At 23.2% G+C, this 14,460-nt stretch overlaps 4 protein-coding genes across 4 annotated transcripts; 2 read left to right on the top strand and 2 right to left on the bottom strand.

Annotated features, from left to right (window-relative positions):
* The first annotated feature begins 2,232 nt into the window (after positions 1–2,232).
* Positions 2,233–5,137, top strand: LOC128957352 (hepatocyte growth factor receptor-like). The gene is made up of 6 exons (XM_054303095.1): positions 2,233–2,437; positions 2,502–2,735; positions 2,823–3,116; positions 4,076–4,285; positions 4,347–4,580; positions 4,668–5,137. The coding sequence occupies exons 1-6, from the start codon at positions 2,233–2,235 to the stop codon at positions 5,135–5,137; spliced, it is 1,647 nt and encodes a 548-aa protein (XP_054159070.1).
* Positions 5,138–5,484: 347 nt separating this feature from the next.
* LOC128957351 (venom peptide isomerase heavy chain-like) lies at positions 5,485–7,144 on the bottom strand. The gene is made up of 4 exons (XM_054303094.1): positions 6,939–7,144; positions 6,771–6,833; positions 5,944–6,400; positions 5,485–5,667 (listed from the first exon to the last, which is right to left on the bottom strand). Exons 1-4 carry the CDS (start codon positions 7,136–7,138, stop codon positions 5,485–5,487), a joined length of 903 nt encoding a protein of 300 aa, XP_054159069.1. The 5' UTR covers positions 7,139–7,144.
* A 1,456-nt stretch (positions 7,145–8,600) lies between these two features.
* Positions 8,601–9,785, top strand: LOC128957350 (hepatocyte growth factor receptor-like). The gene is made up of 4 exons (XM_054303093.1): positions 8,601–8,604; positions 9,200–9,433; positions 9,506–9,658; positions 9,778–9,785. The coding sequence occupies exons 1-4, from the start codon at positions 8,601–8,603 to the stop codon at positions 9,783–9,785; spliced, it is 399 nt and encodes a 132-aa protein (XP_054159068.1).
* Positions 9,786–11,032: 1,247 nt separating this feature from the next.
* Positions 11,033–12,982, bottom strand: LOC128957349 (chymotrypsin-2-like). Its single transcript, XM_054303091.1, has 4 exons — positions 12,783–12,982; positions 11,999–12,061; positions 11,126–11,430; positions 11,033–11,064 (listed from the first exon to the last, which is right to left on the bottom strand). The coding sequence occupies exons 1-4, from the start codon at positions 12,980–12,982 to the stop codon at positions 11,033–11,035; spliced, it is 600 nt and encodes a 199-aa protein (XP_054159066.1).
* Positions 12,983–14,460: the final 1,478 nt, after the last annotated feature.

Genomic DNA, 14,460 nt, shown 5'->3' with positions numbered 1-14,460 from the left:
TAAAGATTGCAATTTTTACACAAATATATATATATATATAATTGCAATTTTCAATAACTATTAATATTACAATAACCAATAACAATAACATTTAATAATTTTTTTTAAAAAACAATAACAATTTTTTTTTATAAAATATCAATTTGATAGTCAATTCATAAATAATTGATATTTTTTAATACACAATAGATATATATATATATTCAATAACATATGATTAATAGAAAAACTGTTTGTGATTTATCTTTGAAAAATGTCAATATTATATAAATATGTTTATAAATATATGTTTTTGTAGTTCAAAATTAAAAAACAAATCACAATATTTATACACAGAATAAATTCATATGTAAATATATAAGTTTCCTGGACACAAAATCATTGTAAATTGAAATCATATATATATATCAATATATACTGACTGTTAAGTTTAGAAAAATTATTTATATATTGAGATATATTTATTATTTGAGATTATTTGAAACTGTGATATCAAAAATAATTGTTTAATTTTTGTTTCAAAAAAATTTATTATATATGAAATATTAAAATGAAATATACAGTATAAAATAATACATAATATTTTAAATATAAGTTATAAGTTATAAATTTTTCAAAAAAATACAGTAATATACAAAAAAAAATTATTATAAGATTTTTTATAAGTATATTATTTTTCAAAAAAATCTTAATTGATAACTATTAAATTAAAAAGTTATAAAATATTAATTTTTTTATATTAAATGATAAAGTGATTATTATATTAAGTGATAAAAATGTTTAACTATTTAAGTAAATTTATTTTAATTGTAAATTTTATTTTATTTTATCAATCAAATGTAAGCCCCTGTGCAGAGCCAGGTGTGCCGTTTAATGGATTTATTAGTTTTAAATCAAAAAATATTGTTCAATATTCATGTAATACACAATCAATACTGTTAGGCAATGCTAGCCGTTATTGCAATAATGACATCAATGGTTGGTCTTCACCTGTACCTCAATGTCTCAAACAATTGGATAAACAGTTTATCAATAAAACAATAATTAATAATCAAACCAACTATAGATATGTTAAGTATTTATTTGATAACAACTACTCGAGATGTTTGGACACATTTTCATCCAATCAAACAAACAATTTAATTGAAATATATTTTAATTCAACAGTTAATGTTAAAGGCGTTCAATTAGTAAGTATGGATAATAGTGAACTAGATTTACCACATTATCACTTAAAATTTGGTCTAAAAAATCAAAATAATTTTTCAAAATTACATTTACTAACAAAAAGTTTCAAAAATTATGTAAATGTTTATCAATACATTCAAAACGATTATTATATTTATGGAGATTATTTGAGTATATTTTTTAAAAACAATTTCCACCTAAATATTTGTGAATTACAAATATTGTTATCAAACAATAATAACTGCGGAACACCTGATGTGCCATCAAATGGTTTGGTTAGTATTGAAACAAATATGAATTATTCAATTGCAAAATTCAAATGTAAAGAAAATTATGATTTAATTGGAAATAAAGAAATAATTTGTGTAACAAATAATGAGTGGACATCAATGTCATCGGAATGCATACCAAATGGTAAGATATAAATAGTTATTATATTAAATTGTATATAAATTTAAACATAATAAACATTATTGTTAGCTATAAAAACTTTTTATCTATTATCCTTTTAATTATTAATAATAATGCTATTAATACTTTAGTTTTCAACAATAATAATAATAAAAATATTTAATTTTAACTAGTAATTTAAAATTATTGTACAAATAAAATTTAATATAATAATTTATTTATTTGTTTTATTATTGTTTGTATAAATAAAGGAAAAAAGGACGAAGATACATTATCAGGTAAAATTAATTATAATTAATTAATATTATTTATAAAAAATTAATTACAATATTTTTAAATTATAGTAATAGCAATTATTGGTATGTTTGCAGTAATTATTTGTGTAATTATTCATATAATAAATGTTAAGAAAAATAATAAGAAAAATACTGTTAAATCAATTGAAGTCATATATAAAAAGGAGACCTATGTTAACGATGACAATAGACAAGTGCTAACAAATGGTATTTCATTTAAGATTACATTATAAATTCAATAAGTTTATCTTATTATTAACATATGATATTATTTTTATTATATTACACATTATTATCATAAAATTATATTTATTTTATACTAACATTCATAGACATTATGCTGACATCAAATGATAATAAGCACCAAATAAATGATGAAATTATGGATTCAATACGGATTCAAAATATTTATATCGAAAGAAAATACATAAAACTTGAATCTGTATTAGGAATGGGAGAGTTCGGCAAAATTTATAAAGCATTACTCTTTGATCAACAAATACATAATGAGATACAAGTGGCCGCAAAAACTATAAAAAAGTGTATGTAATATATATAGTATAAAAAATATATATAATTTTGAATGTTTTTAAAATATTTTTATAGCAAAGATAAGTGATGTCAATACTATCGAAACATTTCTAAAGGAAGGCCTTATAATGAAAGACTTCAATCATTTGAATGTCTTAACACTTATAGGTGTCTGCTTTGAAACAACCGGTGAACCGATAATTGTTTTACCTTTTATGTCAAACGGAGATTTGTTATCATATATTAGAAATGATAACAATTATCTAACAGCAAGAATGCTACTCATGTTTGCCATCGATATAGCAAAAGGTAAATACTTTTTACTAATATTTATTTTATCTAAAAATATAATAAAATTAATTAAAAATTATTTATATTATATTTTATACACAATAGGTATGTCTTATCTATCGGAACATCATATCATTCACCGGGATTTGGCCGCTCGTAACTGTCTTATCGACGATAAATTATTAGTCAAAATAGCAGACTTTGGTTTATCAAGAGATTTGTTTAATAAAGATTATTACAAAAGTATTAATCAAAAATGTAAACTTCCGGTCAAATGGATGTCACCCGAGAGTCTGGAAAGAGGTATATATGATACCAAAACTGATGTCTGGTCTTATGGTGTACTCGTATGGGAACTGATGACCCGCGGAGTTAAACCATATCCTAATGTGTCCAACAGTATGATTGATAAATATTTAAAACAAGGACAACGTTTGCTAAAACCATACCATTGTCCACAAATTGTTTATACAAATGTATTGATGCGCTGTTGGTCTTATGATCCGCAATATAGACCAACATTTGCTGAAATAATAGTAGAAATTGAATCAATAATTGAAAAATTAGTAAACGATGCACAAGAAAATGTAGACAATATTTACATCAATTATCCAATTGATAACTCATTTATAATTAATAATTAAATTATATTAATATTTAATATTGTTATTTTTGTTTTTAATTTTGTATTTTAATAATTAAATAAAATCAAAATTATAAACTTAGTTTTTAGTCTTAACTAATTATAGTTTGAATAATTACAATACTTTATATATCAATAGATTATATGAATTTCAATTTTGTATGTGTATGTGTATGTGTATGTGTATGTGTATGTGTATGTGTATGTGTATGTGTATGTGTATGTGTATGTGTATGTGTATGTGTATGTGTATGTGTATGTGTATGTGTATGTGTATGTGTATGTGTATGTGTATGTGTATGTGTATGTGTATGTGTATGTGTATGTGTATGTGTATGTGTATGTGTATGTGTATGTGTATGTGTATGTGTATGTGTTATAAATTTAAACATAATAAACATTATTTTAGCTATAAAATATAAATTTAGTAAACTTAACTTTATAACCAATACTAATAACTTTAATAAAATACTTTAGTTTATAACAATTATAATTATAAAAATATTTTTATGTAAGTTATTTATAAAAAGGAAACCAATATTAAGGATGAAAATAGATGTTAATAAATGGTATTTCTATTAAATTATATTATAAAGCATAATAAGTTTATCTTATAAATAACTAATTTTGTTAATTTATTGTATTATATAATAGTTTATTAATTTTATATGATCAAAATCATAAAATTAATATTATTTTATTTTTTAATTTATAGACATTATGCTGACATCAAATGATAATAAATACCAAATAAGTGATGAAATTATGGATTCAATACGGATTCAAAATATTTATATCGAAAGAAAAAACATAAGACTTGAATCTGTATTAGGAATGGGAGAGTTCGGCAAAGTTTATAAAGCATTACTATTTGATCAACAAATACATAATGAGATACAAGTGGCCGCAAAAACTCTTAAAAAATGTATGTAATATATAGTATAACAAAAATATATAATTTTGAATATTTTTTAATATTTTTATAGCAAAGATAAATGATATGAATGCTATCAAAACCTTTCTAAAGGAAAGCCTTATAATGAAAGACTTCAATCATTTGAATGTCTTAAAACTAATTGGTGTTTCATTTGAACTAAATGGTGAACCCATAATTGTTTTACCTTTTATGGCAAACGGAGATTTGTTATCATATATTAGAAATGATAACAATTATCTAACAGCAAGAATGCTACTCATGTTTGCCATCGATATAGCAAAAGGTAAATACTTTTTACTAATATTTATTTTATCTAAAAATATAATAAAATTAATTAAAAATTATTTATATTATATGTTATATACAATAGGTATGGTTTATCTATCGGAACATCGTTTCATTCAACGGGATTTGGCCGCACGTAACTGTGTTATCGACGATAAATTATTAGTCAAAATAGCAGACTTTGGTTTATCGAGGGATTTGTTTAATAAAGATTATTACAAAAGTATTAATCAAAAATGTAAACTTCCGGTCAAATGGATGTCACCCGAGAATCTGGAAAAAGGTATATATGATACCAAAACTGATGTCTGGTCTTATGGTATACTCGTATGGGAACTGTTGACCCGCGGACATACACCGTATCCTAATATATCCAACAATATGATTGATAAATATTTAAAACATGGAAACCGTTTACTAAAACCACACTATTGTCCACAAATTGTTTATAAAAACGTATTGATGTGCTGTTGGTCTAATAATTCGCAAATGAGACCAACATTTGCTGAACTTGTCGTAGAAATTGAATCAATAATTGAAAAAATTGGTAAATGATTTAAAAGAAACGGTAGATATTGACAACCCTTACATCAATTATCCAATTGATAGCAGTGATAAAAGCATTAATTAAATTATTTTAATCTTAATTTAAATTTATTTGTGTTTATTTAGGAAATTTTATTTATTATTTTTTTAAAATTTTAATATATAAATAAAATCAAAATTACAAACATAATTATAGTTAGCATAAATACAAATACTTTATATAATATATCAATAGATTATATGATAAAATAATGTCAATTTTTAAAAATCACTTTAAAATATTTTGCTATCTATAATTAATATTTAAAAAAAATAATTAATTGCATTTTTCTAATGTTAAAATCATATATAATTTGCTAATTATTAGATACAATATTTGTAATCCAATCCAAATGCGGTAAAATGCGTACAAATAATATTAGTTTTTTGTAATCATTTGGATTCAAGCAATTTGTATTAGATTTTTCAGCGCCACTAATGATACCAATGAGCACTGCCCTACCGTTAATATACTGATACAGTGGACCACCAGAATCGCCCTATAAATTAGTATGTATTCATGTAATACTAGTTAATAAGTTATTGTATTAAATAATAGTTTATTTTAAATTCAATTCATTTTTTATTGAAATTTTAAAATGTTTGTTAGATTAGTGTTACAGTAGATGTGATTTTTATGAATGAATTATTATTCAATATATTTTTATAAAAATTAGTATTTTTTATAGCATAGAGTAGTATTATAGTAGTTTATAGCAAATATTTAATGAAAAAAAATTAAAAATAATTTTAAAAAACAATAATTAAAAACTTACACTACATGTTGATGTACCACTATATTTAGGATAACGTGTCATATAATACGATACTAAATCATTATTATATTTAATATATACCCAACCAATATGTAGACGATTAACAGTATGCAAGTGATTGCCATAAGTACCGAAACCAGCTACCAGTGCCAACTGATTAAGATTTTCAGACGGTGTATATATACCAGTAGACGGTGTATATCTACCACTACTACTACTTTTAATACTACTATTAGTGGGCAAACAAATGGCATTCATAAGACTGATTGGTTGTCGTTTAGTTGGAAGTGGTATCCATTGTTTCAATTTAATTAATCCGATATCAGATTTGGTTTCATTACCACTTATATAGTCTGGATGTGCGTACAACTGGTCCACACTATAACCGAGTGGTAAGTGTTTGCGTGATTGGGCGCCGGGATATACAGTAAATGCCGATTTGTCGTAATAACCATTTCTTAAATTATAATACAATATAATATAATTTGTTTTGTAATTTGTTATCTGAATTTATATATAAAATGGTGTCAATTGGATAAAAATCATATAAAAGATATTGATTTTGGTGTTATTTAATTATATAAAGATTTTAGTTTAAATATCAAATAACTTTTCTGGAAATTTTCATAAAATATCTATTTGATTTAGCTTATTAGTTTTTTGAACAATTATTTACTTTAAATAGTTTTTTATTTATCAATATTATTATTATTGTTTGTTATGTACATATACAGTATATAATAATAATAATAATAATGGGTAAAACTTTAAATTTAAGTATTGATTATAATTTTAAATTAAATATTTTGTTTTTATAAATTACATACTTATATATACAATGTGCTGCTGTTATAATCCATCGATTATTTAATATTGAACCCGAACACATACTAAAATAATTTATTTTTTTATATTATTTGTTTTAAATAATATAAATTGTCATTAAATATACAGTATTTATAAAATTATTAATAAATATTATTATATTGATATACCTTTCCCCGTAAGGAAATATCCATAGTTTCTTATATTTGTGAATATATACCGCAAACGGCACTTCTCCCGGTTTGGCCGATCGTCCAAACTGTATGTCCTGTTGTTGTGTATAGTTTGCATACCAGCGGAAACACTGGCCGTTCATCAGCACTGACTCGCGGCCCACACCACACCCTTCCGGTGATATTATACTATCCATTGATGATATGATAGCACATAATATATACCATATAATCAATAATTGTTTGATACAATTGACTGAATTTGTTAAAAAAGACATTATAATAAACAAATACAGTTTATATAAACGAAAATTTAAATGTATAAAAGCTATAATGTCGTAAATTAACACTATTTTTACAATTTTTAGTTATTTTAAAGTTATATATAATAAAATAATAATAGTATACATTTAATCTAGTTATTAAAGTACAATAAATTTTTTTGTAATATACAGTATAATGTTTCATTATTACAGATATTTTTAGTTTATCATATTTACATAAAATTGTTAATTATTAAAGTTATTGTAAAAATATCAAATATTTATTATATTTATATAGATATATAATATATAACGATATTGAATTATTTATAAATAAATGTAAAATTTTATAATAATTTAATATTATTTTTACGAATATACTGTATATAAATTATAATATTTATTAAACTAATTAAAGAAATAACTGCTTACAAAGTCAATCAATTGTTATTTAATACAAACTATAGTAACTATGTATCAAATTATTAAGAAAACAATTTGGTTATAATAATTATAATATAAAATAATTACTATTATATTCAATAATAAATATTAAAATTAAAAAAAATAACACAATTTAGTGGCAATAATTTAAAATCAATTTTGTTTGCAAACAATTTAAATATATGTTTTTGCAATATCCAAATAATTAAAGCCTATAATACAGACTATAAATTGATTGGAAATACACACAAATTAATTGCATGATATCTGATGACTGGTCATTATCGGTGGTCAAGCAATGAACACCAATTGGTAGCTAAACTACCAATGAGTGGCCAAACTAGGAGTGCCCTAAAATGCAAATATAAGTTCAGTATTAGCAAAAGTTATCAACTATTAATGTAATACACAGTTAGTATTGTTAGGCAATAATAGCTGTTATTGTAAGGAAGGTATCGGAGATTTGTCGTCAAATATACCCAAATGTCTAATTGAATTTAAACACACAATTTGGACAAACAGTTTATTATATAAAACAATAATTAATAATCAAACCAACAATAGATATGTATATTTTATTTGATAAACAACTATTCCACATAATTTTTGATACATTTTTATCAAATAATACAAACAATTTAATTTAAATATATTTTAATACAGAATTTTATGTTAAAGGCATTCAATTGTTAAGTATAGATAACAGTGAACTAGTTTTTAGAATTTACAATATTATCACCTAAATTTATGTGAATTACAAATATTGTTATCAAACAATAATAACTGTGGAACACCTGATGTGCCATTAAATGGTTTGGTTAGTATTGAATCAAATATGTATTATTCAATTGCAAAATTTAAATGTAAGGAAAATTATCATTTAATTAAAAATAAAGATATAATATGTGTAACAAATAGCGAGTGGACATCAATGTCATCACAATGCATACCAATGGGTAAGTTATTAATATTTATTATATTATAAATTGTAGTTAAAGTTAAATTAAAACATAATTAATATTATTATTAATATATATTATAGTATAAATTCAATTATATTATTGCTAATCTAATAATCTATTAATAATTATTAGGAGTCCAATGTTAACGATAACAATAGACAAGTGTTAACAAATGGTATTTATTTAAAATTATTATAAATAATAATAAGTTTATTTCATTAATAACTAATTAAATTATTTTTATTCTATTAAGTAATATTTTATTAAAATTATATAATTAAAACATAAAATTAATATTATTTTATTCGTTAATTTATAGACATTATGCTGACATCAAATGATAATAAATACCAAATAAGTGATGAAATTATGGATTCAATACGGATTCAAAATATTTATATCGAAAGAAAAAATAAAAAAACTTGAATCCGTATTAGGAATGGGAGAGTTCGGCAAAGTTTATAAGGGATTACTCTTTGATAAACAGTTAAATAATGAGAGAGAAGTGGCCGCAAAAAACTTTTTAAAAATGTATGTAATATACAGTAAATTAAAAATATATAATTTATTTTTTTAAATAATTTTATAGCAAAGATAAATGGTGTCAATACTATCGAAACCTTTCTAAAGGAAGGCCTTATAATAAAAGACTTCAACCATTTGAATGTCTTAACACTTATAGGTGTCTGCTTTGAAACAACCGGTGAACCGATAATTATATTACCTTTTATGTCAAACGGCGATATGTTATCATATATTAGAAATGATAGCAATTATCTAACTGTAAGAATGTTACTCCTGTTTGCCATCGATATAGCAAAAGGTCTATAATTTTTTTATTATTACTTTTACTTTAAATGTTGTTTTTTATTGAATATTATGTTATGTTCAATAGGTATGGCTTATCTATCGGAACATCATATCATTCACCGGGATTTGGCCGCACGTAACTGTCTTATCGACGATAAATTATTAGTCAAAATAGCAGACTTTGGTTTATCGAGGGATTTGTTTTATAAAGATTATTACAAAAGTGATAATCAAAAACGTAAACTTCCGGTCAAATGGATATTAATCTTTAATATTGTTATTTGTGTTTTTTAACAATTTTGTTTATTATTTTGTTTTATTTTAATATATAAATAAAATCAAATTTACAAACATAAGGTATTTAATAATTATAGTTAGAATAAATACAAATACTTTATATATTTTATATATTATATAAATATAGTAATGTTAATTTTTAAAAAACACTTTAAAATATTGATTAAAAAATTAAAAAACAGTTATAAAAATATTTTGCTTTTTATAATTAATTTTTAAGAATTTTACTCAATATATTCATCTAATGTTAAAATCATATATAATAAGCTAATTATTAGATACAATGTTTGTAATCCAATCCAAATGCGGTAAAATGCGTACAAAAGTCATCATTGCTTTGTAATCTTTTGGATCCAAACAAGAATCAATAGCTTCACTGCTTCGTGTGATACCAATGAGCACTGCCCTACCGTTAATATACTGATACAATGGACCACCAGAATCACCCTATAAATTGTTTTTAATTAATATTTAAACAAATGATAATGAAATAAAATGTATGTGTATGTGTATGTGTATGTGTATGTGTATGTGTATGTGTATGTGTATGTGTATGTGTATGTGTATGTGTATGTGTATGTGTATGTGTATGTGTATGTGTATGTGTATGTGTATGTGTATGTGTATGTGTATGTGTATGTGTATGTGTATGTGTATGTGTATGTGTATGTGTATGTGTATGTGTATGTGTATGTGTATGTGTATGTGTATGTGTATGTGTATGTGTATGTGTATGTGTATGTGTATGTGTATGTGTATGTGTATGTGTATGTGTATGTGTATGTGTATGTGTATGTGTATGTGTATGTGTATGTGTATGTGTATGTGTATGTGTATGTGTATGTGTATGTGTATGTGTATGTGTATGTGTATGTGTATGTGTATGTGTATGTGTATGTGTATGTGTATGTGTATGTGTATGTGTATGTGTATGTGTATGTGTATGTGTATGTGTATGTGTATGTGTATGTGTATGTGTATGTGTATGTGTATGTGTATGTGTATGTGTATGTGTATGTGTATGTGTATGTGTATGTGTATGTGTATGTGTATGTGTATGTGTATGTGTATGTGTATGTGTATGTGTATGTGTATGTGTATGTGTATGTGTATGTGTAGTATACAATAAATTATATATATATCGATATTATTAGTATTTTATTTACTCTATATTTTTTTAATTTTTTATATGTAATGATATTATAGTGAGTGCTTAAAGTATTTTATAGCTAATTATTAAAATAAAATATAAATATAAAATATGAATAAATATTTACATTACAGATTGATGTACCACTATATTTGGGATAACGTCTCATATAATACGATAATAAATCGTTATTATATCTAATATATACCCAACCAATATGTAGCCGATTAATAGTATGGTAGTGATTGCCATAATCACCGAAACCAGCTACCAGTGCCAACTGATTAAGGTTTTCAGACGGTTTATATTTACCACTACTACTACTTTTAATACTACTATTAGTGGGCAAACAAATGGCATTCATAAGACTGATTGTATTTGGTTTAGTCGGAAGTGGTATCCATTGTTTCAATTTTATTAATCCGATATCAGATTTGGTTTCATTACCACTCATATAGTCTGGATGTGCGTACAACTGGTCCACACTATAACCGAGTGGTAAGTGTTTGATTGATTGTGTGCCGGGATATACAGTAAAATCCGATTTATCGTAATAACCATTTCTTAAATTATAATAAACTATAATATTATTTATTGTAAATTTTATTAAGTTATATATAAAATGTTGTCAAAGATACTATTTTACATGAAAACAAAATTATTATTTAATTAATCGATTAAATTATTTAAATACATTTTAATCACTTATTTTTTGTTTATTATCTTTTACACAATCATTCATTCATTCATTAATTTAATAGACTTCATATCTACAGATATATTGTTTTTTAAGTATATGAGTGTTTCTCATAATAATACGTTCGCAATTGAGGGGCGGGGGGGGGGGGGTTTAGCCAAAGCAAATTTTTGCAAACGAGGGGATGGGAGAGGTAGAGACATTAAAAACGTTCTCATTTAGATAATATTTTATTTTTTGTTGTGGAGGGGGGGGTTAAGGGTTAAAGACATGCAAACGTACTATGTGAACAGACCCAAATAACGGTATATATATATAGCTGTACTATATAATAATAAGTGTTAAAATTTATACAAAACAAGTTACAAACAAAAAATGAAATTTTATTATTGATTATAATTTGTATATTTTATAAATTTTTATAAATTACATACTTATATATACAATGTGCTGCTGTTATAATCCATCGATCATTTAATATTGAACCCGAACAGTGACTATAATAATCAGGGTTAAGCAAGGTTTTGGATTTTAGGTGGGGGGGTCACCGGTCACATATGTCACCGGTAGACCGGGGTGAAATTTGCAAAATTCTCGAAAAATCTTGGGGGGGGTATTGGGTGTGGTAAGATTTTTATTGCATTTTTAAACGGCAATTTTTTCAAAAATCCAAAATCAAGGGGGGGGTCTAGAGAAAATTTCCTAATATTCCCTTAAATTCCCGAATATCCCCATGTAAATTCAGGAAAATTCCCATAAGTTCCCGTATAAATTCCCAGGAAAATAGGTAAAATTCCCAAAAATATAAAAAAAATTAAAAATTAATAAAAACTTAATAAAAACTTAAATTTTAACAAAAAATAAATAATTTTTTAAAAAATTTAAAAAATTAATAAAAACTTAAATTTTAGCAAATAATAAAATAATTGTGTATTTTAGATTAAAATAGTTGATAAAAGCATTCATGAGTTCTTTTTAGTATTTTAGTAATTTTAAAATTTAAATAAAAATATATATCTATAAACTAAAATTAATACTTTTAAAAGTTAAAAATTACTAAAATACTAATATTGTATCATTAAAAGCTTTTATCAACTATTTTTAAGTACCCAATACCCCCAAGATTTTTCGAGAATTTTGTAAATTTTACCCAGGTCTACCCCCCCTAAAATCCAAAACCTTGCCTAAGCCTGATATATATAAATTATTTTGACATACTTTCTCCCGTAAGGAAATATCCATAATTTCATATATTTGAAAATGTATGCCACAAACGGCACTTCTCCCGGTTTGGCCGATCGTCCAAACTGTATGTCCTGTTGTTGTGTATAGTTTGCATACCAGCGGAAACACTGGCCGTTCATCAGCACTGACTCGCGGCCCACACCACACCCTTCCGGTGATATTATACTATCCATTGATGATATGATAGCACATAATATATACCATATAATCAATAATTGTTTGATACAATTGACTGTATTTGTTAAACAAGACATTATAATAAAATATATATTATAGTATACTGTATATCAGTATATATATATTTATACAAAAATATAATGAATATAATTTAAGCTATAATGTCGTAAATTAACACTATTTTTACAATTTTTAGTTATTATAAAGTTATATATAATAAAATAATAATAATATACATCTAGTTATTAAATTACAATATATTATTTCATTAGTACAAATATTTTTAGTTTATCATATTTACATAAAATTGTTAATTATTAAAGGTATTGTAAAAATATCAAATATTTATTAAATTTATATAGATACATAATATATAATATAACGATATTGAATTATTTATAAATAAATGTAAAATTTTATAATAATTTAATATTATTTTTACTAATGTATATTATTTATAATAATATTATTTCTCTATAAAAAATAAATGCTTTAAAAGTCAATCAATTGCTATTTAATACAACTATAGTAACAATTTGGTTATAAAAATTATAATATAAAATAATTACTATTCAATGATAAATAGTAAAAAGAAAAATTAATTCCTAATCAATACATTAACAATGTAACACAATTTAGTGGCAATAATTTAAAATCAATTTTGTTTGCAAACAATTTAAATATATGTTTTGCAAAATCCAAACAATTAAAGCCTATAATAAAGACTATAAATTGATTGGAAATACACACAAATTAATTGCATGATATCTGATGACTGGTCATTATCGGTGGTCAAGCAATGGACACCAATTGGTAGCTAAACTACCAATGAGTGGCCAAACCAGGAGTGCCCTAAAATGCAAATATAAGTTCAGTATTGGCAAAGGTTATCAACTATTAATGTAATACACAGTTAGTATTGATAGGCAATAATACAAATTTTTTTAGTTTATCCTATTTACATAAAATTGTTAATTCTTATAAATATTGCTAAAATATCAAATATTCACTATATATATAAAGATATTAAATTATTTATTACTAAATGTAAAATATTAATACAATAAATATTTAATATTACTTTAATATAAATTTTGTATACTGTATATACTTCTATAATAAATCTATTTAAGTATCCTAATATCTAATTGTATCTAAATCTCTAATTTGACAATTTAATGAAAATTAAACTAAATTTTATCATATTTTATTATTTATATAAATGTAATATACTGTATGTCCAAAATAGTCTAAACAAATTAAATATTATAAATATTTATTGAGATCTTTAAAATTATATAATGTTTATATATATTATTATATCATTTCACATTTTAATGATAAAATGTTTGATTATTATTTTTATTTAAATTAGCATTTATTAAACAATATACAGTCATTGATAAAAATAATTTTATACATTTTTTCTGATTATTGAATTGCATTAAAAGTTACAATAATAAATTTCAATGAA

The sequence above is a fragment of the Oppia nitens genome, unplaced genomic scaffold, assembly GCF_028296485.1.
Source record: "Oppia nitens isolate AA-2021 unplaced genomic scaffold, nextdenovo-longstitch-racon4-pilon3 scaffold3_pilon_pilon_pilon, whole genome shotgun sequence".
Taxonomy (NCBI): domain Eukaryota; kingdom Metazoa; phylum Arthropoda; class Arachnida; order Sarcoptiformes; family Oppiidae; genus Oppia; species Oppia nitens.
The sequence above is the reverse complement of the archived record's forward strand: the minus strand, read 5'-3'. Positions and strand labels throughout refer to the sequence as shown.